The sequence below is a fragment of the Ceratotherium simum genome, chromosome 33 (genome assembly GCF_057802395.1).
Source record: "Ceratotherium simum simum isolate JZ-2026a chromosome 33, ASM5780239v1, whole genome shotgun sequence".
Taxonomy (NCBI): Eukaryota; Metazoa; Chordata; class Mammalia; order Perissodactyla; family Rhinocerotidae; genus Ceratotherium; species Ceratotherium simum.
In genome coordinates this window covers 6,271,803-6,295,649 of record NC_141932.1, presented here as the reverse complement: position 1 = coordinate 6,295,649, position 23,847 = coordinate 6,271,803, and the positions used below count along the sequence as shown (strand labels likewise).

The 23,847-nt window shown below is 43.8% G+C and overlaps 1 protein-coding gene and 1 long non-coding RNA gene across 2 annotated transcripts in view; one reads left to right on the top strand and one right to left on the bottom strand.

Annotated features, from left to right (window-relative positions):
- Positions 1 to 1,994: 1,994 nt before the first annotated feature.
- On the bottom strand, positions 1,995 to 3,325 carry LOC147912727 (leukocyte immunoglobulin-like receptor subfamily A member 6). Its single transcript, XM_087422327.1, has 4 exons — positions 3,277 to 3,325; positions 3,016 to 3,051; positions 2,557 to 2,844; positions 1,995 to 2,398 (listed from the first exon to the last, which is right to left on the bottom strand). The coding sequence occupies exons 1-4, from the start codon at positions 3,323 to 3,325 to the stop codon at positions 2,028 to 2,030; spliced, it is 744 nt and encodes a 247-aa protein (XP_087278453.1). The 3' UTR covers positions 1,995 to 2,027.
- Positions 3,326 to 3,450: 125 nt separating this feature from the next.
- The window catches only part of LOC147912726 (uncharacterized), a 28,292-nt gene continuing 7,895 nt past the window's right edge, over positions 3,451 to 23,847 (top strand). Inside the window, exons 1-2 of the long non-coding RNA XR_015549421.1 lie at positions 3,451 to 3,517; positions 23,308 to 23,499. This is a non-coding gene — a long non-coding RNA (uncharacterized LOC147912726). The remainder of the gene's footprint in view (positions 3,518 to 23,307; positions 23,500 to 23,847) is intronic.

The window sequence follows — 23,847 nt, the reverse complement described above, 5'->3', positions numbered from 1 at the left end:
ACCCTGAGGGAGGTGATGGGAGGCCTGCTGTGCAGAGAGGAACCTGGGACTCAGAAAGGTTCATGACTTGTCCAAGATCCACAGGTGGGAAGTAGCAGAACTGGGGTTTGAATCCAGGGGGTGTTCTTTCCCTAACTCCACAGCTGCTCCTGGGAAGGCTGAGCGCCCCTGAGCTTATGGAGGAGAGCTCAGACACCGCCTGTGTCCCCACACACAATGTCCAAGCAGCCCTCTTGCCCTCTGCAAGTGGAGAAATTTGTCTCCATGAGAAAGGTAAACTTTTCTCGTGTCACCGTCTCAGGAAATGGCTGAGCCAAGACCAGACCTGAGCTCCTCCCACGTTCCACCCCCAGACAGAGACCCTCACTTACCCCACCTTGCTGCTGACTCCCTTGGGGAGAGTTGATCCTCAGAGTCTCCTGGGGATCAGGATGGGATGTAAGTGGGTGGCTGCCATTCCCCCCACTTCAGCCCAGCTGCCCCTATCCCATGATGAGTCCCAACATCTCCCTCTGCCATGACCGCCCCATGCATCATCCACTCCCACAGAGTCCCTGGAGCTCTGTGGCCCCCTTGCATCTCTGTTTGACTCCTAGCTCCCCCAGGAGAAAAGCCGTGCCACAGCAGGAGGTCCTGATCCCTCTAGGATCCTGATCAGCCTCTGCTAGTCATCCACCATTGTAATCTCTCTGGGTGAGGGGCTACTAGGACTGTAGACTGGAGGAGGATCAGGAGGGGGTGCCTCTGGTCTTTTCTTCTTTTGATCAGCCCTCAGTCCTCTCTGGCCTCCTCCACTCACCAAACTCATCTGGACCTTTGGGATGAGGATGAGGATGAGGCAATGATGGGAATTTCTCTGACTTTTTCCATCCCTCTGAGAGGTGAGATTTCCCTCTGATTGACTCGCCTTCTGTGATCCCCTCACTCCCAGTGTAGAGCTCCCCTGGGGACAGGACCCTGAACTGACCATGAGGACACAAGGAAAAGGTCCTCACCTGAGATCAGGAGATTCAGGGGGTCGCTGGGGAGTGACAACAGGTAGGGGGCGGTGCTGTTTGAACCATAGCACTTGTAGGTCCCCTCATGATCTGAGGTCACAGGGCTGATGGTGAAGTTGGCCTGAAACGGTGCAGCCCTGTTCTGCAGATGAAGGTGCTCGGGAGGAGCAGATGACCCCTCCTTGGACAGATGGAAGTTATCCAGCCAGATCTCAGAGCGACACTGCAGGGTCACGTTCTCTCCTGAGGACACTGAGGGCCCTGGATGGGCCGAGAGGGAGGGTTTCTCATACATTCCTGGGGGAAGAGGAAGATCATGGTGTATAGAGAGCTTTCCTTGACCCTGAGCTAAAGGACCACCGTCCTCTCTCCAGGGACTCTGTGTGTGACACCCTCTCAGTTCCTCTCAGTCCCTCAGGGTGGGTCTCTTCTATCTCCTTGCCTCTCACTCCTCCTTTATCCCTTCCTCTCCCTAGACCACTGCCCCATCTCAGCCTCTGCTTCAGGACCCTCTCCCTGGACCCCATCACCACCAGGGGTGACCCTGGGCCAAGCACCCTGAGCAGACAATCAGGACATGGGGCTCCTCACCCGCAATCAGGATGTCCAAGGGGGCGCTGGGGACCAACCACACATAGGACAGGTTGTGTCCTCCGTAGCATCTATACTGGCCCCCATGGGTGCGGTTCACATGGCCCAGGGGGAAGTCAGGGTTGTGCTGCTCATGAAAACCATGGGGGACTGTGAACCCCTCATCCTTGGTTAGAGCGAATCTATCAAAGCTGGTCTTGGAGTGACACCGGAGAGTCAGGTTGTCTCCAGATAGCACCAGTGAGCCAGGGTGGGCTGAGAGGGTGGGCTCCCTGTACACATCTGCAGAGAAGGGACAGCAGGATTGAAGGGGATGCACACCCCACATTGCCCACTGGGGCCTGCAGTGAGAGTTCTCACTGGTCCCTCCCAAAGCCCCCTGTTCTGTGGTTCAGGCCCCAGGAGGCCATGTCACCGACCCCCATCACCCACAGGGCTTTACTGGGCACCGAGCTTAGGTGAGTCACTTTGGGGGTCCCAGGAAAGAGATGGTTCAGGGCATCCCTCACCTGTGACCTTGAGATACAATGGGTCACTGGGGTGTGACCACACATAGGAGTTGAAGCTGGGAGAAACATAGCATCTGTAGATCCCCCCATGAGAGGTATTCACAGGGCCCACAGGGAAGACAGCCTGCCCCCTCCCATGATAGGTCGTTGACTTCATGCGTCTGGGTGGGTCAGCTCCTCCTTCCTTCAGCAGATGGAAAGTGTCCAAGGTGGTCTCTGAGCTACAGGAGAGGAACACGTTCTCTCCTGATGCCACCACAGGGCCTGGGTGGGATGAGAGGGAGGGTGCACTGTGCACTCCTGAGGGAGAAGGAGGGAGCTGTGTTAAAGGGGGACCATCAGCCCACATACCCCAGGTGTGGACTGTGAGGGCTGAGGTCCTCTGAGTCCCCACTCCATTCCCTTCTGCCTGTGAGGATGACTCCACTGTGGGAGGGGACCCAGCTCCTCTCCCTCACCTGTCACAAACAGGGGCAGGGTGTCACTGAGCTCTGACCAGCCATTCCTGTGGGTGTTATATGCACACTGATATAGTCCTGCAGTTCGGGTGCTCATAGATTCAATGAAGAAAGCAGCCTTGTTGCTGGAGTCCTGTGGGGCCTCTGTTTTCAAGGGTTTGGAGACCCTCAATTTATACAGATGGTAGACATCAGCCTGCAGAGGCCCCTGACACCAGATGGTCACAGGGCTCCCGTTGATGACCACTGGGCTGGGGTCAGCCCAGATGGAGGGTTTGGGGGAGCCTCCTGGAAAGGAATCAGACCTGAAGTGTCAGTGGAGTCCTTCTCCCCTCAGCTTCCCCAGCTGTCACTCAAGGCCCCTCCCAGACTGGTCACCATCAGCCCAGACCCTCTGTCCTCCCCACAGCTGCCCACGAGTTCATTGGTCTGAAGCAGGAGGTCTGAGGGAGGACTCACCTGCTTGTACCCGGTTCCACAGGCCCTGACAAAACCCTGGAAGAGAGTTCCCTGTTAGAGCGTGTCCCCACCCCCCACCACACACATAGAAACCCCAGGCCTGGTCTCGGCCCCTGAGCACTGGGGTGAGATCTGGGGCTGAGAACACTCTCTTTCCCCAATAAGTTCTGCCCCACCTGACCTCCTGAGTTCCAGAGTCTCTCAGGAACCAAGACTAGGAGAGGAGGGAAACCTCTCTCTCCTCTTTTTCCCAAAACTCACCGAGGAAGACAAGGGCAGTGAGAGTAGGTGTCCTGGCGCTGCCTCCCATGGTCCCCAGTGGTGCTTACGACTGATAAAAACCCAGAGTCTTGCAGGAAAGACGCAGGGAGTGTGACAAGGTACCGGATATACGTGACACATCATGGGTTCCTCTTCTGTGGTCTCAGAGGAAGGAGAACAGCCCCTGCCAGGGCCTCACTCTGCTCTCCCTGAAGGACGATTCTGAAGAGACTTTGTTAAGGTGGTGTATCACATTGATTTATTTGTGGGTGTTGAACCATCCCTTATCCCCGGTATAAAGCCCACTTGATCACGGTGTATGACCCTTTTAATGTATTGCTGTATTCAGTTTACCAATATTTTGTTGAGGATTTTTGTATCTATGTTCATCAGTGATATTGGCCTGTAATTTTCCTTCTTTGTGTTGTTCTTGTCTGGTTTTGGGATCAGGGTGATGCTGGCTTCATAGAATGAGTCAGGAAGAATTCCGTCTTCCTCAGTTTTGGGGGATAGTTTGGGAAGGATAGGTATTAAATCTTTGAATGTTTGGTAGAATACTTCAGAGAAGCCATCTGGTGCTGGACGTAAGTTTTTGGGAGGTTTTTGATTACTGTTTCAATCACTTGTGATTGGTCTATTCAGATTCTCAATTTGTTCTTGATTCAGTTTTGAGGGGTTGTATGAGTCTAAGAATTTATCCATTTCTTCTAGGTTATCCAATTTGTTGGCATATAGTTTTTATAGTATTCTTTTTTGGTTCTTTGTGTTTCTGTGGTATCCGTTGTAATTTTTCCTTGTTCATTGCTAATTTTATTTATTGAGCCTTCTCTCTTTTTTCAGAGTGAGTCTGGCTAACGGTTTATCAATTTTTTTTTATCTTCTCAAAGTACCAGCTCTTAGGTTCATTATTCTTTTTTTTTTTTTAATTTTTTGTTTATTGCAGTAACATTGGTTTATAACATTGTAAAAATTTCAGGTGTACATCATTGTACTTCTATTTCTGCATGGACTACATCATGTTCACCACCAAAATACTAATTACAACCCATCACCACACACATGTACCGAATTATCCCTTTCACCCTCCTCCCTCCCCCCTTCCCCTCTGGTAACCACCAATCCAATCTCTGTCCCTATGTGTTTGTTTATTGTTGTTATTATCTACTACTTAATGAAGGAAATCATACGGTATTTGGCCTTCTCCCTCTGACTTATTTCACTTTGCATTATACCCTCAATGTCCATCCATGTTGTTACAAATGGCTGGATTTCGTCGTTTCTTATGGCTGAGTAGTATTCCATTGTGTATATATACCACAGCTTCTTTATCCATTCGTCCCTTGATGGGCACTTAGGTTGCTTCCAAGTCTTGGCTATTGTGAATAAGGCTGCAATGAACACAGGGGTGCATGAACCTTTGCCAATTGGTGTTTCCAAGTTCTTTGGATAAATACCCAACAGTGGACTAGCTGGATCATATGGTAGTTCTATCCTTGATTTTTTGAGGAATCTCCATACTGTTTTCCATAGTGGCTGCACCAGTTTGCACTCCCACCAGCAGTGTATGAGAGTTCCCTTCTCTCCACATCCTCTCCAACACATGTTGTTTCCTGTCTTGTTAATTATAGCCATTCTGACGGGTGTGAGGTGATATCTCATTGTAGTTTTGATTTGCATTTCCCTGATAGTTAGTAATTTTGAACATCTTTTCATGTGTCTGTTGGTCATCTGTATATCTTCTTTGGAGAAATGTCTGTTCAGGTCTTTTGCCCATTTTTTAATTGGGTTGGTAGTTTTTTTGTTGTTGAGATGCATGGGTTCTTTATATATTTTGGAGATTAAGCCCTTATCAGATTTATGGTTTGCAAATATCTTCTCCCAATTGTTAGGTTGTCTTTTCGTTTTGTTGATGGTTTCCTTTGCTGTGCAGAAGCTTTTTAGTTTGATGTAGTCCCATTTGTTTATTTTTTCTATTGTTTCTCTTGCCCGGTCAGATGTGGTGTTTGAAAAGATGTTGCTAAGACCGATGTCGAAGAGCGTACTGCCTAGGTTTTCTTCTAGAACTTTCACAGTTTCAGGTCTTACATTCAAGTCTTTAATCCATTTGGAGTTAATTTTTGTGTATGGTGTAAGGTAAGGATCTACTTTCATTTTTTTGCATATGGCAATCCAGTTTTCCCAACACCATTTGTTGAAGAGACTTTCTTTTCCCCATTGTATGTTCTTGGCTCCTTTGTCAAAGATTAGCTGTCCATAGATGTGTGGGTTTATTTCTGGGCTTTCGATTCTATTCCATTGATCTGTGTGTCTGTTTTTGTGCCAGTACCATGCTGTTTTGGTTACTATAGCTTTGTAGTATATTTTGAAATCAGGGAGTGTGATACCTCCAGCTTTGTTCTTTTTTCTCAGGATTCCTTTAGCTATTCGGGGTCTTTTGTTGTTCCATATGAATTTTAGGATTCTTTGTTCTATTTCTGTGAAAAATGTTGTTGGAACTTTGATAGGGATTGCATTGAATCTATAGATGGCTTTAGGAAGTATGGACATCTTAACTATGTTAATTCTTCCAATCCAAGAGCACGGAATATCTTTCCATTTCTTTGTGTCTTCTTCAATTTCTTTCAGAAATGTTTTATAGTTTTCGGTGTACAGATCTTTCACCTCTTTGGTTAAGTTTATTCCTAGGTATTTTATTCTTTTTGTTGCAATTGTAAATGGGATGGTATCCTTAATTTCTCTCTCTGCTACTTCGTTGTTAGTGTACAGAAATGCAACTGATTTTTGTATGTTGATTTTGTATCCTGCAACTTTACCATATTCGTTTATTACTTCTAAAAGTTTTCTGGTGGATTCTTTAGGGTTTTCTATATATAAAATCATGTCATCTGCAAATAGTGACAGTTTCACTTCTTCCTTTCCAATTTGGATCCCTTTTATTTCTTTCTCTTGCCTGATTGCTCTGGCTAGGACTTCCAGTACTATGTTAAATAGGAGTGGTGACAGTGGGCATCCTTGTCTGGTTCCTGTTCTTAGAGGGAGAGCTTTCAGTTTTTCACCATTGAGGATGATATTAGCTGTGGGTTTCTCATATACGGTCTTTATTATGTTGAGGTACTTTCCTTCTATACCCATTTTATTCAGAGTTTTTATCATAAATGGATGCTGGATCTTGTCAAATGCTTTCTCTGCATCTATTGAGATGATCATGTGATTTTTGTTCTTCATTTTATTAATGTGGTGTATTACGTTGATTGATTTGCGAATGTTAAACCATCCCTGCATCCCTGGAACAAATCCCACTTGATCATGGTGTATAATCTTTTTAACGTATTGTTGTATGCGATTTGCTAGTATTTTGTTGAGGATTTTCGCATTGATGTTCATCAGTGATATTGGCCTGTAATTTTCTTTTTTTGTGTTGTCCTTGTCTGGTTTTGGTATCAGGGTAATGTCAGCTTCGTAGAATGAGTTAGGAGCTTCCCCCTCCTCAATTTTTGGAAGAGTTTGAGAAGGATAGGTATTAAGTCTTCTTTGAATGTTTGGTAGAATTCACCAGGGAAGCCGTCTGGTCCTGGACTTTTATTTTTGGGGAGGTTTTTGATTACTGTTTCGATCTCCTTACTGTGATTGGTCTACTCAAATTCTCTACTTCTTCTTGATCCAGTTTTGGAAGGTTGTATGATTCTAAGAATTTATCCATTTCTTCCAGATTGTCGAATTGGTTGGCATATAGTTTTTCATAGTATTCTCTTATAATCTTTTGTATTTCTGAGGTGTCTGTTGTAACCTCTCCTCTTTCATTTCTGATTTTACTTATTTGTGCCTTCTCTCTTTTTTTCTTGGTGAGTCTAGCTAAAGGTTTGTCAATTTTGTTGATCTTTTGAAAGAACCAGCTCTTGGTTTTATTAATTTTTCTATTGTTTTTTTGGTCTCTATTTCATTTATTTCTGCTCTGATTTTTATTATTTCCCTTCTTCTACTGATTTTGGGCTTTGTTTGTTCTTCTTTTTCCAGTTCCTTTAGGTGCATTTTTAGATTGTTTATTTGAGATTTTTCTTGTTTGTTGAGATAGGCCTGTATCGCTCTAAACTTCCCTCTTAGAACCGCTTTTGCTGTATCCCATAAATTCTGGCATGTCGTATTTTCATTTTCATTTGTCTCTAGGTATTTTTTGATTTCTTCTTTGATTTCTTCGTTAACCCAGTCGTTGTTCAGTAGCATTTTGTTTAATCTCCATGTATTTGTGGCTTTTCTGATTTTCTTCCTATAGTTGATGTCTAGTTTCATACCGTCGTGGTCAGAAAAGATGCTTGATATTATTTCAATCTTCTTAAATTTATGGAGACTTGTTTTGTGGCCTAATATGTGATCAATCCTGGAGAAGGTTCCATGTGCATTTGAAAAGAACGTGTATTCTTCGGTTTTTGGATGGAATGCTCTGTATATATCTACTAGGTCCATCTGTTCTAAGGTGTCGTTTAAGGCCAATGTTTCCTTATTGATCTTCTGTTTGGATGATCTATCCGTTGGTGTAAGTGGAGTGTTAAAGTCCCCTACTATTATTGTGTTACTGTCTATTTCTGTTTTTATGTCTGTTAATAATTGCTTTATATATTTAGGTGCACCTACATTGGGTGCGTAGATATTTACAAGTGTTATATCCTCTTGTTGGATTGTTCCCTTGATCATTATGTAATGCCCTTCTTTGTCTCTTTTTACAGTTTTTGTTTTAAAGTCTATTTTGTCTGATATGAGTACTGCTACCCCAGCTTTCTTTTCATTGCCATTTGCGTGGAGTATCTTTTTCCATCCCTTCACTTTCAGTTTGTGAGTGTCTTTAGGTCTGAAGTGTGTCTCTTGTATGCAGCATATATATGGGTCTTGTTTTTTTATCCAGTCAGCCACCCTATGCCTTTTAATTGGAGCATTTAGTCCATTGACGTTTAAACTAGCTATTGATAAGTATGTACTTACTGCCATTTATTAACTTTTTTTTTCTCAGTGTTTTAATAGTCCTTCTCTGTTCCTTACTTCTTCTATACAGAATTGATGGTCACTTTAGTTTGACCTCTGTCTGAAAGCTGTACTCTTTACCTACCCTCCTCCCTCCTTTTATGTTTTTGATATCATATCTAACCTCTTTTTTGTGCATTTGTATCCATTACGTTCTAATCGTGGAAATAGATAATTTTTCCTATTTGTGGTCTTCTCTTTTCCCCTTAAATCAGTCCCTTTAACATTTCTTGTAACACTGGTTTCTTGGTGACAAACTCCTTTAATTTTTCCTTATCTGGGAAAATTTTGATCTCTCCTTCCATTTTGAATGATAACCTTGCTGGGTAGAGTATTCTTGGCTGTAAGTTTTTTCCTTTTAGCACTTTAAATATATCGTGCCATTCTCTTCTAGCCTGTAAGGTTTCTGCTGAGAAGTCAGCTGATAGCCTTATGGGGTTTCCTTTGTATGTAACTTGACATTCTCTTGCGGCTTTTAGGATTCTCTCTTTATCTTTAATTCTGGACATTTTGATTATGATGTGTCTTGGTGTGGGCCTCTTTGGGTTTATCTTGTTTGAGGCTCTCTGTGCCTCCTGTACCTGAATGTCTGTTTCCTTCATTAGGTTAGGGAAGTTTTCATCTATTATTTCTTGAAATAGATTCTCTGCCCCCTTGTCTCGCTCTTCTCCTTCTGGGACACCTATAACACGGATGTTAGTGCGCTTGATGTTGTCCCAGAGGTCCCTTAGACTGTCCTCACTCTTTTTAATTCTTTTCTCTTTTACCTGTTCACCTTGGGTAATTTCTTCTAGTCTTTCTTCCAGCTCACTGATCCGTTCTTCTGTATCCTCTACTCTGCTTTTGAGTCCCTCTAATGAGTTTTTCATTTCCAGTATTGTATTCTTCATTTCTGATTGGTTCTTTTTTATATCTTCCATTTCTTTGTTGACATTCTCACTGAGTTCATCTATTCTTCTCCCCAGATCAGTGAGCATCCTTAACACTCTTAGTTTGAACTCTCTGTCAGGTAGGTTGCTCATTTCTGTTTCACTTAGTTCCTTTTCTGGGGTTTTGTCCTGTTCCCTTACTTGGAATGTATTCTTTTGCCTCCTCATTTTGCCTCTTTCCCTGTGCTTGTGTCTATGTATTAGGTAGGTCAGGTATGTCTCCTGCTCTTGGAGAGGTGACCTTATGTAAGTGATGCCTTAGGAGGCTTCCAGTGTGCTTCCCTCAGTTCTCAATGTTCCAGGGGTGGCCCCTATGTGGGCTACGTGTGTCCTTCTATTGTGGCCTGTTAGCTCTCCCTATAGGCGCCCAGGGAGGCTGAGTTATGCTCCTGGCCAGCTGTTGTAATGCTCGGCTGCTTGTAGTTGTTATGGGCCCTTCAGTCTCTTTATCAGGTGTGGGGAGCCCCAGCACAGTTGGCTGTAAGTTCTAATACCACATTTGTGTTGCAGTATTTCTTTTAAGTGAGTAGGCCCCCAGTGTGGCAGGTTGTTAGGCTCAGGGCCTTAGAATTGCTGTAAACCTCTAGCCTATTAGGTCTCTTGTCAGCTCTCTGAGGATTGCAGCTGGGTGGGGCTGCCCTCAGGCACAGGAGCACCCAATTGTTTCAGGCTTTGGAAGGTGGGGCAAACCTCCTATGTGGGTCTTTGAGAAGCACAAGTCTTCTGCAGCTGACAAGCCCTGTTGCCCACAGGTCCACACACACAGTCAACACAGTCCTGCCCCGTGTGAGCACCCCGACCTCCCCAAGTGGACCCAGTCTCTCCACGGCGGGAGCCCCACACACTCCACCACCACCCCACACTCTCCACCCGCTCCTTGTGCACACCCTGCCCCTCTCAAGTCAGCTCAGTTGCCAGGCTGCAGAGAAACCAGTCACCAATCTATGCAGGCCCACACGTTGCCTGAGGGCTTGTTGTTGGGTGGGGCCAGTCTCTAGGGTGGGCTGCCTGCCCTGGCTGAGCTGGATTAAATCGGTGCTCTAGCGGGTGGAGCAGACCCTGGGCTAGCAGGTCTCAGGGAAAACTCCAATGGTGTCTGTGTCAGCACGCTCACACCAGGCCACAACAATGGCCGCCGCCAATGTCCCAGTCCCTGGAGAGGTCTCACCCCTCACCGAGATGCACTCAGGGCCTATTAGGTGAGTCTCTTGTCACCGAAGCACTGTGCACCTTTCTTTCTGGTGATTTTAGGATGCTTTCTGGAACGGATGAGTTTGTGCGCGGGCCCTTTAAGAGCCCGCTTTAGTTTCTTTGTGAACCGGGTTTTCTGGGGGTGCTCCCCAATGCTTTAGTAGCAGGCAAAGTCAGATATTATGCTGCTGGTCTCAATTGTGCTGGGTCCACAAAATGCCCACAGCCGGGGCCTCCCCATCTCAGGGCCCCGTGCCTCCAGGGAGGGTGCGTACCTGTGAGCTGCTCCCGGCGGCCGTGAAGCTGGCAGCTTGTGAAGGCGGCGTTTTTCCTCTCCGGAAGGTCGTCTCTGCCTCTTCTACCCCAGTTAGGATTGTCCGTTGTTGCAGGAGTTCCTCTTATCCAGTTTTCAGTTCTGTCTCAGGGGTAATTTTTCCACGAGTAGTTGTAAATTGGCTGTGTCCACGGGAGGAGGTGAGTTCCGAGTCTGCCTACGCCGCCATCTTGACTCCGAGGTTCATTATTCTTTTCTACTTTCTTTCTTTTTTTGGTTTCTATTTCATTTATTTCTTCTCTCATTTTTATTATTTCCCTCCTTCTGCTGTCTTTGGGCTTTGTTTGTTCTTCTGTTTCTACTTCTGTTAGGTGTAGTTTAAGATTACTTATTTTAGATTTTTCTTGTATGTTGAGGTGAGCCTTTTTTATTGTGAATTCCCATCTTAGAATCACTTTTCTTGCATCCTATACAAGTTAGTATGATGTATTTTCTTTTTAATTTGTCTCTAGTATTTTTTAATTGCTCCTTTGATGTCTTCATTGACCCAATTGTTGTTTAGGAGCATGTTCTTTAGTCTCCACCTATTTGTGACTTTCCCAGCTTTTTTCTTGTAGTTGATTTCTAGTTTCATAGCATTGTGGTCAGAAAAGATGCTCAATATGTTTTCAATCAAATTTATTGAGGCTTTCCTTGTTTCCCAACATACGGTCTATCTTTGAGAATGTTCTATGCACTTGAGAAGAGTGTGTATTTTGCTGCTTTGGGATGGAATGTTCTATAATTTTCTATTAAGTCCATCTGGTCTAGTTTTTCATTTAATTCCACTATTTCCTTTTTGACATTCTGTCTGGATGATTGATCCATTGATGTAAGTGGAGCGTTGAGGTCCCCTACTATTATTGTGTTGCTGTTAACTTCTCCCTTTAGGTTTGTTAGTAGTTGCTTTATGTACTATGGTGCTCCTGTGTTGGGTGCATACATACTCATAAGTGTTATGTCCTCTTGGTGGAATGTTCCTTTTATCATTATATACTGCTCCTCTTTGTCTCTCTCTCTTTTTTTTCCTTTTTCTTGAAGTCTACTTTGTTTGATATAAGTATGGCTACACCTGCATTCTTTTGCTGGCCCTTCACTTGAAGTATTGTCTTCCATCCCTGCACTCTGAGTCTATGTTTGTCTTTAGAGCTTGGATGTATTTCCTAGAGGCAACATATTATAGGGTCTTGTTTTTAATCCATCCAGCCACTCTGTGTCTTTTTTTTTTTTGTTTTTAGTGAGGAAGATTGTCCCTGAGCTAACATCTGTGTCATTCTTCCTCTATTTTGTTCATGGGATGCCTCCACAGCATGGCTTGATGAGCAGTGTGTAAGTCCTCCCCCGGGATCCGAAACTGTGAAGCTTGGGCTGCCAAAGCAGTGTGAGCAAACTTAACCCCTATGTCACTGGACCAGCACCAACTCTGTGTCTTTTGATTGGAGAATGCAATCCACTTACATTTAGAGTGATTATTGGTATGTGAGGGCTTAATATCGCCATTTTATCTCATTTCTGGTTATTTTATTTTTCCCTTGTTTCTCTTCCCATGTATTTCTGACTGCTACTTCAGTTTGGTGGTTTTCTGTGATGATTTTCTCTTTATTTATGATTTGAGTCTCTGTTCTGATTTTTTGTTTAGTGGTTACCATGAGGTTTGTATAAAACTTCTCATAGGTGAGATAGTCCATTTTTTGATAGTCTCTTATCTCCATTAGCCTAAGCAGGTTCCATCCCTTTGCTCATCCCCATCTAAGTTATTGTTGTCACAAATTATTCCTTTTTGTGTTGTGAGTTTGTGTTTAAAATGACGTCTTTATAATTATTTTTGATGCTTTTCTTCATCTTTAATGTTATTAATGAGTGTTTGCTAACCTGTCCTGATAGAGAGCTGCAATTTTCTGATTTTGTCTGTCTATTCATCTCCTTGAGAAGGCTTTGTAAACCTTTTCCTTTTTGCTTCAATTGTCAGGGAATTCTTGATCATTTCTTATATAGAGGGCTTCATGGTGATGCACTCCCTCACCTTTTGTTTATCTGTGAAAGTTGTGATTTCTCCTTTGTATCTGAAGGATAGTTTCATTGGATAGAGTATTCTTGGCTGAAAGTTTTTGTCTTTCAGAATTTTGAATATATTATTCCACTCTCTCCTAGCCTGGAAGGTTTCTGCTGAGAAATCTGCTGACAGCCTGGTAGAGATTCCTTTGTAAGTTATTTTCTTCTGCCTTGCTGCCCTTAATATTTTTTCTTTGTCACTGACTTTTGCAAACTTTACTACTATATGCCTTGGAGAAGGTGTCTTTACATTGATATAACTAGGAGTTCTATTAGCTTCTTTCAATTGTAATTCCAGCTCCTTCCCCAGGTTTGGGAAGTTCTCAGCTATTATTTCTTTGCACAAGCTTTCTGCTCCTTTCTCCCTCACTTCTCACTCTGGAATACCTATAATCCTTATGATGTATTTCCTAATTGAGTCAGATATTTCTCTGAGAATGTCTTCATTTCTTTTTAGTCTTAGATCTCTCTCCTCCTCCATCCGAAGCATTTCTATATTTTTGTCCTCCAGGCTGCTGATTCTCTCCTTCATAATATCAGCTCTGTTATTCAGGGAGTCTAGATTTTTCTTTATCTCATCCATTGTATTTTTCATCCCCAACATTTCTGATTGTTTTTCTTTACAGATTCAGTCTCTTTTGTGACAAAGTTCTTGATTTCATTGAACTGTCTATCTGTATTTTCTTGTAACAAATTGAGTTTTTTATGATCTCTTATTTTGAATTTTCTGTCATTTAAATTATAAATTTCTGTGCCTTCAGGATTGATTTTCGGGTTCTTGTCATTTTCCTTCTAGTCTGGAGTATTGATATATTTTTCCTTACTGCTTGATGGCGTGGACTTGTGTCTGTGTGTAATGATAGTATCTGTTCACAGATTCCACCTGCCAGCACTGGCTACAGATGAGGAGCTGTGTATTCTGAGCCTGCCATGATCCCTGGCTTGCTCACTCTCAGCTGCTGCTTTCCTATCATATGTGTGGGCACTCTGATCTAACCAACTGGCTGAGGTGGAGCCCCAGGTGGGCAGAGGGGTGCTTTGTTTTGCCTGTGCAGTCCCTGGGGTGTTGTCTCTCTGCCCTCACTATCTGCTCCTCTGGGGTGCTGGCTTGATGAAGACACCCCTGCAAGAGCTTCGTCACCTCTGTGTGGGGCTTTCTCACAGCTGTGAGGGAACTTGGAGAGCAAAGGTGTTCCCATGGAGGGCCGCTAATCCCACCTCTCCTCTCAGAGGTGCACGCAGCCCCATGCCCTGGGTCCCTGCCATTGGGGGAGGGAGAGGAGATCCTTTACCTCCTTCCACTTGCTCTGGGAGATTCAGCAACTCCACCTTCAGATGTATGTCTGCGTGGGTCTCTCAGACATCTTTTGTGTTGTGTGGATGTCCTCTGTTGGTATATGAATATACTTTTCATTGTATCTTAGTGAGACGAGTGTAAGAGAAGAGCCCACTCCACCATGATGCTGACATCACCCCTGGAGCAGCTTTTTAAGTGGCATCAGCTCAATTGCAGGTGATGTGATGGCAGGAACCCAAGGGGGCTAAACTTCAAATCTGCCATTGGAGCGCCACAGGGAGTTCACACAGCATCCCAGTACACAGGGTACTTATAGCACCATGAGATCTGGCAGATCACAAGGCTATGGATGCAGGGTCCTGGTACTGCAGAGCCCTATCTTCTTCTGGGCTCCACTAAGAAATGCAGCCTTCTTAGTCACCTGATAAGGAGATATTGCTTTTCTCGAGTATGGTATACACTGCTTCCACTATGCAAATCCTCATATCCAGATTTGTGTCTTTTTTTTAGTGTGAGGTATTACAAGGTGTGATACAGGGTGTGTCTTAGCAGGACTCAGAGAGCTGCACCTCTATAGAGTTCACTGTTTTGGCAGGCCCTGATTCTTTGGATTTCTTTTTTCTTTCTCTCTATTTTAAATCTCCCACCATCTGGAGTACATACCAGGGCAACCAAAGTACTCGCCACCCTGTACTCATCAGGTCAAAGTAACAAGAGGTCACCAATATTGTGGACAATGTGATGTTCTGCCCAATGTCAAGATGCTAAGGGTCCCTTTGGACGATGCTGTGAAAGAGAGAGTTAGTTTATCCCTGGACACTGAGCATGTACTGCAGTCCATCCCAGGGGAAGAAGAGCTGCTTCTTAATTACCAGATCCTACACAGAAGCGACCAGAGGGTGCATAATTCTGTCCTAGTAAATGCATCCATCCCGCAGAGCAGCTTATAGGAGTTAGTAGTTGGTGAGGTCTGTGGTCCTCCACCATCCACCACCCAGGATCCATCCAGTTTTTCAGGGACCAGCCTGGTGTATTAAGCAGGGATACGGTGAGCCCACTTCTTTAAGTCTTTGAAAGCAGCACTAACTTCTAGTCCACCTGAGTGCAGGGTTGTTTGTGATGACTATGCCAGGCACTATGGAAGTTATACTGTTGAGTATACAGATTCTGTTTCCTTTCCTTAAAGAGTATGTAACTATGTTTTGGAAGTCAATTAAATGAATTTTTGGTTCACCTTTTCCTTTCAAGGCTTTAACAACAATCTGTGTTTGGGCATATCCTGCAGCTCGTTTGGCCTGACTACTAAGGCCTGGCTCTTCTGGGGGTGTCTTGATTGCTCACAGTGTTCCACAGGTTCCCTGTGCTGCATGGAATTCAAACATCTCCCTTCACCATGTGAGCTCTGGGAATTAAAACTTTAATTTATCCTTACTTCCTAAAGTGTTAGTTGATTAACAAAGGATGTGAATATCATTGCATAAATTCACGTATGCTTGTTCTTGCTGCCTGAAAGTTTGAAAATAACGTGAGGTGAGTGTTGAGGAGGGAAAGTAAGTGGGCAGTTCTGACTCTCTGTCCTCTGCACTGTCCCAGTGTCCACGTGTTTTCTTCGCATTCTTCATTCTTCCTTCCTCATGTTCCAAGGATCATCCCTTTGTCAGGTCATTTCTGGGTCAAGAACTTCCTTTTCCATTAATTTAGGGGAGACCTGCTTGTGATAAATCCTCTTAGCTTTCTTTTACCTGAGAATGTTTTTATTTCTCCTTCATTCCTAAAGAATAATTTCACCAGCTGTAGAATTTGGGATCTATCGTTCTCTTATTTCTGCATCTGAAAAATGTCATTCCACTGCTTCTTGCCTTCACAGTTTCTGATGGGACGCCTGTTGTCAGCTGAGTGGTTTCCCTTTATGGTCTGGTGGCATGTCTGTCTCACTGCATTCAAGGAGCTTGTCTTTTGTGTTCCTTAATTGGGTCATGATGCATCTTGGCATGGATTTCTCTGGGCTTCTCCTGTTTGGGGTTCACGGAGGGTCATGAATATGTAGCTTTATGACTTTTGCTAAGTTTGGGGAAATTCCAGCCATGATTTCTTGAATAGTTTTTCAGTCTCTTCCTCTTTCTCCTCTGCTTTTAGGACTCGGAACCCATGGATGTGAGATCTCTTGTTAGAATCCCACAGGTCCTGAGGCTCTGTTCATGATCTTTTCCAGTTCATTTGCTCCCTGTTGTTCAGACTGAGTAATTTCTATTGTTCTGTCTTCACTTTTGTTATTTCCTCTGTCCTCTCCATTCTGTTGTTGAGCCCATCAGTGGAGCCTTTTATTTTGATTATTATAGTTTTAAGACCTAAAATTTCCATTATCTTCCTTTTTGTATCTTCTCTTTCTTTCTTGAGACTTTCTTTTTATTAGATTTATTTTAAACATGTGTGTAATTGCTCATCAAAGCATTTTTATTATGGCTGCTTTGCAGTCCTTGTCAGATAATTCCAACCTCTGTGTCACCTCATCTTAGCCTCTGTTGACAAAAGTCTTTTCTCACTCAAGATGAGATTTTCCCGGTTCTTGTTAGAATGAGTGATTTTTTAAATTGAAGTCTGTACATTTTGGATATCACAGTGTGAGAGTCTGGACCTTATTTAAATCTTCTGTTACAAAGACCTTTTCTGACACATGGCTGGGGTCTTGACTTATTACTGCCAGGTGGAGGGGACAGTCCAGGTCCCTCACATGGCTCTTTGACAACTGCTGTGTCACTCCTGGGGTCCTAACAGTCTTAGCCCATCTGCTGCCTTCTCTGCACTGTTTGGAGTATTCTGATGTTTGTTGTATATACAGGTCCAGGAGTTTTACTGTGCCTCATGGGGGGTTGGGGAGACACACCTCTACTTCCTCTTTGTGCAAAACTGGAAGTCTGAAATGCAACTGATTTTTATATATTGATGTGGTATCCAGTGACATTGGATCAATCCTTTTCAAACTAGAATAATAGATCTTAATGTGCACACAGTTTTGTAATCTGTGAGTAATTAAGTTTTATTCCATCCATTCAGTGCTTATTATGTTTTTTTTTTTTTTTGCTTTACTTAAGTGGTTGGTTCTTCCAGTGCCCTGCTGAATAGAAGAGGTCATAGTGAACAGTCTCGTCTCACTTGAAATCACAGGCAGAAAGATTTCAAGTTTTTACCTTTAAAAATTATTTCTAGGGGCTGGTCCCATGGCGTGGTGATTAAGTGTAGCATGCTCCACTTGGCAGCCCGAGTTCAGTTCCTGCGCACAGACCTGCACCACTTGTCAGCCATGCTATTGCTGTGACCCCCATACAAAATAGAGGAGGGTTGGCACAGATGTCAGCTCATGGCTAATTTTCATCAGCAAAAAAGAAAAAAAAATTCTGTTGCAGTTTTTTAAAGATGCTTCAATAAATGATAGGAAATTCCCTTTTGTTTCTGAGGAGTTTCTTTTTATTATACATGGTGATGTATTTTATAAGAAGTTTTGAATCTGTTGCTGTGATAATTTTTTTCTATTTTTTCTTTTACGTTTGAAATGTATTGATTGATTTTTGAATATGAAACCAACCACGCATATTGGCATGGTCACGATACATTATCCATTTTATATATCGCTGAATGTTGTTTTGGAATTTTTTTTGTAGGAATCTACCACTAAGTTCCTGTGAGACAGCTTCCTGTGATTTTCCCACTTTGTACTTTCCTTGTCAGGTTTTAGTAACAATTTTTTTTCTGGCCTGATAAAATATGTTGAAGGAATGTTATCTCCCCCTTCCTTATTTTCAGAGGAAGCCTATTTAAGTTTGGTATGTGTATTATGTGTGTGTGCCTGTGTGTGTGTATACGCATGCGTGTGTCCATGTGTGTATGTGTGTGTGTGTATGTGTGTCCTTGTGTGTATGTGTGTATTTCATAAGTGTGTAAGTGTTTGGAAGCATTCACCAGTGAATCTTCCCAGACTCAGATGTTTTGGGAAAATCTTAATTACAGATTCAACATATTTACTATATAAGATAATTCAGATTTTCTATTTATTTTTATCCATCATTTTGGTATATTGTGTTTTTGAGGATTTTGTCCATTTCATCTACATTTTCTAATATATTGGCATAAAATTGTTCATAATGATTTCTTATCTATTTAATTGAAAGTCTGTAGGATCTGTGATGCTGCCCTGACAATGTAACCTGCCCCTTTTCGCTTTTTTCTTTGAGCAGTGTGGCTGGGATTTATAAGTGTGATTAATGTTTTCAAGGATGAGGTTTTCTGGCTTTATTGATTTTTCTCTATTTTTTATTAGTCCTATTAGTAGCGACTCTCCTCATTATTATTTCCCTCCTTCTATCTTCATTTGGAATAATTTGGTATTCTTTTTCTAAATTCTTGGTACGATAGCTTAGGTTATTGATTTTTTTAAGGCTCTTCTTGCCTAATATTCATTCACGGTTCTTAATTTTTCCCATTTTGTAGGTTTGATGTGTAATGTTTACATCATCATTTAATTTAAAACGTTCTCTCACTTCTGGTTTGGATTTCTCATTTCACTCATGGGTTACTGAAAAGGCTGCTGCTTTATTTTCAAAACGTGGAGATACTAGTTATCTTTGATCACAGAATCAGGTGATCTCCAAAGTGTCCCAAAAGCTCCTGGTGGTCAATGGTAGGTGTCCAGGCTGGTTTGGAGTCATTAGGTGAGTGTCCATTGGGGGAAGCTCTTGTACTGTCTGGTGTTCCTGCAGCCTCCCACCCTGAAGTATGGGGTCTAGGTTCTTCCTGGGCTAGTGGATGGCCAGAGCAATGTACATGCTGGGCTCTGCTGAGGGCTCCTCTGACTGGGAGGAAGGGGGTGTTGTCTAGTGTCTGAGGGTCAAATGGTTCAGCTGAGTGTACGTCATGTCCTGGGGAGCTTCAGACGCACCATCCTGGACCAGGAGGAGAGTAGGGGGATAGGTATGTGGTTGGGGTGAGGACATGTGCCTCAGGCCATTTAGGGTTGGATTTCAGTCCTTCTGACCCCGAATACCCAGACCCTCCCAGCCTATACCCCCATGGCCTACTGAAATCTCTGTGCTCACCCCAGAGGGTGACCCCTCCTCTTCCTTTCACAGAGGGTCTCTTCTTGCATCATCGGCTGGGCTGGAGCTGGAGGAGACAGGAGTGTTAGGGACAGAGAGGGGCCAAGGGCAGGGTGAGAGTCTGTGGTTCTTTAGGGCAGGAATTACCTGATCTGCAGGCCTCTGTCCTTGGGCTTGGGGCATGCAGCCCCTGCAGGAAGTTGGAAATCAGCCTGTCACGAGGCTGCGTCAAGATGGACAGAATCTCATGAGGTAATGACCACCTGCCCTCCACATGAGATTCGAGAGAAAAGAAGGAAACTTTAACACATACTTGCATGTATGTTTCCACATTTCATGAGTGAAAAGCTGAAAGAATACCTTAAATGTGTACATGTGTGCTGTATTAAGTGTTTTGTTTCTAGATTTTCCGATTTGAGATTCTAGAGAAGTCTTTTTTCTAGACTGACATTCCCATCAGGGCCCCAGTCCACTCGAGCTGCCTGAGCCCTGAGGTTCCCCACGAACAAGGGGGTGTGGAGCCTCCCCATCCCCTCCCACTGTCCCCCTTCCCACTCTCCACAAATGACCGAGGCAGAGAAGAGCAGAGAGGATGGAAACCGTGGTGCCTGCTCTGAGCACTCCCGCTGTGCAGATGGAGGAGACCACGCTGCCTGAGGGATGGACAGATGCACAGGATGCAGTAAGTCAGGGGCTGCTGCCACCCATTCGGGTTCCCACAGCTGTGGACCCACAGGAATGGACGGCCCCTCCCTGGGCCGGGCTCTGCTTTTCTCCAGAGCAGGGGCTCAGGAGGACTCCAGGCCCTCTGGAGATGTCTCAGCCCGGAGCTGAGGTCCCATCTCGTCCCCAAGACTCTTTCTGCCTGGCCTGAATCCCGCTTAGGGTGGGTGGGGACCCAGGTTCTCATCCTGAGCTGGTCTCTGACAGGATGGCTCTAAATAGGACACACCACTTATTTCCTCAGTGCCTCCCCAAGTGGAATTTACCTTCTGTCTTTGGCCAGTCCATAAATAAATATTTGTTGAGCACCTACTATTTTCAAGGCATTGGTGCCAGACGCCAGAAATACATCTGTGATCCAGGTAAACCATTTGCTGTGTTCTGAGAACTCAGATTCACAGAACATAGATATTCAAAGGCTGATATTACCATTAATTTATTGACAAAGATGAAATACGGAGAAATATGAGAGTAACTAGAGACCATGACTAGACAATGGTTAAGGGAACAGCTGTCTGAGGAGCGGGAGACCTATGGGATGGGACACCTACGAGAACTGTCCAGAGATGAAAGCACATTCTAGTGAACCCTAGAGACACGAGAATATCTGAAACGGAGGAAGAGAGGGGAAGGTGGTGGCTAACCATGCACGGTGCTGTCCACCACGTGAGGACATTGGATTTTATTTTTAAGAGAAATGGAATATATCAGCAAAGACTGTTATGATAAGAGATTTTTATGAAGGTCACAGTAGCTGCTATAAAGCAAATGAATAAAAATAAATAAATAAAAATGAACAATAGTTGAACTCCACTTACTCCAATACTGGTATGTCAATCAGTATTATAAATGATTTATGTGAATTTCTCATGTTAAACTCACACGCCTCTTAATGAGACAAAACACATTAACAGAGGATAGAAATCATACACAGTTTACCTTTGTGTCTATTTTGGACTGGGAGTTGGGAAGTAATTTGTTGGATCTACGCTCTGCAGGAAAGTTGATATGGGAATGCACAGGAGTGTTAAAAGGCCCATTGTCTGAGTGTGTGTGTGAGTGTGTGTGTATGTGTGTGTGTATTTCTGGTATGACTGCACTGTCTAGTTTGGGGGGAAGGAGAACTGAGAGCTGAGGGTGGAGGGTCACATCTGGACTGATCATGAACAGCCTTGAGTTCAGAGAAAAGCATTTGGAGTTTACCCTAAAGACAGTGAGGACCATGGAAGGATTTGGGTCAGGGAAGGGACAGATTCTGAAATGGATGTTAGAAAGACTGTGGAGGGATTCTGAAATGGATGTAGAAAGACGGAGGAACTGGAGAAGGGAGTGTGGGCCTGGAGCTCAGAAACCAGGAAAGTGGTGGATGTGACCACAAAGGTCAGATGTGTTCAGGTGTGGGTTTTGGACTGGAATCTGTGGATGGGGAGGACAGCAGGGGTCAGAGGCATTCTGGAGGCTGAATGGTTTTTATTGGGTGATTGGCTGAGAGGTGTAAGAGACAAGGAAGTGAGGGCGACCTTCCCTTCCTACCTTGGTTGACTGGAGACGTCAATGGTGCCCTCAGAGACATGGTCAACTGAGGGGTGGTGGGGACGGAGGGGCCTGGCGAGTTTGGTACAATACGCTTCTGCTCCCCCAGGAAAGCACAGCTCTTTCTCTTGGCCCTGGAATGTGGGTTTTATTTCTCACAAACAGCCCCCTGACTGACATGCTGGTTTCTGTGAGAAGTAGGACCTCTCTCTCTGTCACCTTGGGATGAATCATTTCAGTCATTTATGCCTCTTCAGAGCACCTTTAGATGTTGGGTGTCGCTCTCCTCTTCAGTCTGTGGAGCCTGTTCAGTATTCAGAGAATGATTTTCCTTATCAGAACTGTTAATTGAAGACTGATATTTATGTATATATGAGAACAAGAGAGAAAGTAGCCTGATAAAGATCATCAACCCATTCAAGAAGTGGTAGTGCCATAATTTATATTTATGTATGTACATATCTTTGTATTTATTGACTCACTAATCTATCTATCTATATCTATCTATCTATCTATCTATCCATCTATCTATATCTATCTATCCATCCAGTTTTATAGACATATAGCTGATATCGAGTATTATGTAAGTTTAAGGTGTACAGCATAACGACTTGACTTACATGTATTGTGAAATGATCACCATGATAATTTTAGTTAACATCCATCATCTCATAAAGATACCAAAAAAAGACGAGTTTTTTTCCCTGTGACGAGAACTCTTAGGATCTATTCTCTTAACGACTTTCAGATACACTATACAGCGGTACTAACTGTAGTCGTCACGTTTCATATTCCATCCCCTGTACTTGTTTATCTTACAACTCCGGTTTATACCTCTTGGCCCCCTTCATCCCGTTCTCCCTCCTCTCACCGCCTGCCTCTGCTAAGCACAAATCTATTCACTCCTACTACAAGTTTGTTTGTTTGTTTCACATTCCACGTGTAAGTGAGATCATACAGTATTTGTCTTTCTCTTTCTGATTTATCTCACTCAGCATAATGCCATCAAGGTCCATCCACGTTGTTGCAAATGGCAAAATTCCCTTCTTTTAGTGGCTGAATAATAGACTATTGTTTAGCTACTTGTTTATTATTGATTTTGTTGCTTGTGCAAGAGTGTTGATAAAATCTTGAAAAACAGTTTCTCTTAAAATGCAATTTTAAATAACAACAACAATTATACACAGAAGAGTGGAGCAAGTTCTACTTGATGAAAATTAGGTGAAATATGAACCCTGATCTTTTGTTAAGCTCTCCTACATCAGAGTGTGCCCCGAGGTCCAGGTGGCCTTGACTACTGGCCAGTCCCTTCCCCTGAGGGAGGTCAGCGGGAGGCCCTACAGATCCTAATTTCAAGGACAGATGGAGAAGGCGTGTGTGGTCCTGGTCCTGGGAGGGCTCTGTGGGTCCAGTATTTTGTCCCCCTCTCATCATAGAGATGACACGCATCTGCCTCGACCCCAGTTTCTGAAATTCACAGCCTCCTTCAGGTGAATACAGAGCTGGGTTAGCCTCTGGGGAGTGTGTAGACAGAGTCTCCAGGACAAAACAAGAGCCTAGGATCCACAGGGCATGCTGCTCTCCTTGTATTTCCAGAAGTCTCACCATGGGTCCCCCAGTGTCATCTCCATCAGCCCCTACTTCTCTGTGTCCCCAAGTCTTGGATAAAACACACTGCTTTTGGTCCACGCAGTAATGAGGGACTAGGGAGGACTTGCCCACATGTGCCCAGATCCTCTGGCTCAGACAGAATCCTGAAAGGAAACCACATCAGAGATGACTTATTCCCAATGGGTCCCAGGCTTTGATGTGCCCCATCCACTGAACCTTGTCATGTACCGTGAAACATCCCAGATTTCCACCATGACCCTCTTCTCCCTTCCCTTCCAGAACTCACCAAGACCCAGGAGGCTGAGGTATTTGGGGGACATGGTGCTGCTTCTATTGGACTGGAGGTAGGAGCTGAGCAAAGCTGACAAGTTCACAGGATGTGGTGGGCCGGATCCCCACACCACAGTTTGTACAGTTCACATGGTGCCAGTCACACAGGAAGATGACCAACTTCTTCTCCCCCTAAAGATGGTGGGTGCTGAGCGTCTGACTTGAGCCATGTCACTGAACACACCTCAGGTCTAATGTACCATATTTAGTTTTCCTAAACTCTACCATCATGTAAGGATTTTAACAGATCTTGCTGCCCTTTGAAAGCCATAGCTATGATTCACTTTATAATATACAATGTTCTCTTCCCAAGCTAATATATAAATATTGTTAATCTTATAAAACTCTTTGCAGAAGAGAAATCACATGTCCCACCTCATATGTTTTAGCCTAGGGTTGGTTGCAAATTCTTTACTTCTCCTGCTAAACAAAGACAGTTAATAGAGACTGTGGTTCTGCATGCTTAGAAGAGAAATGAAGAATTAAATT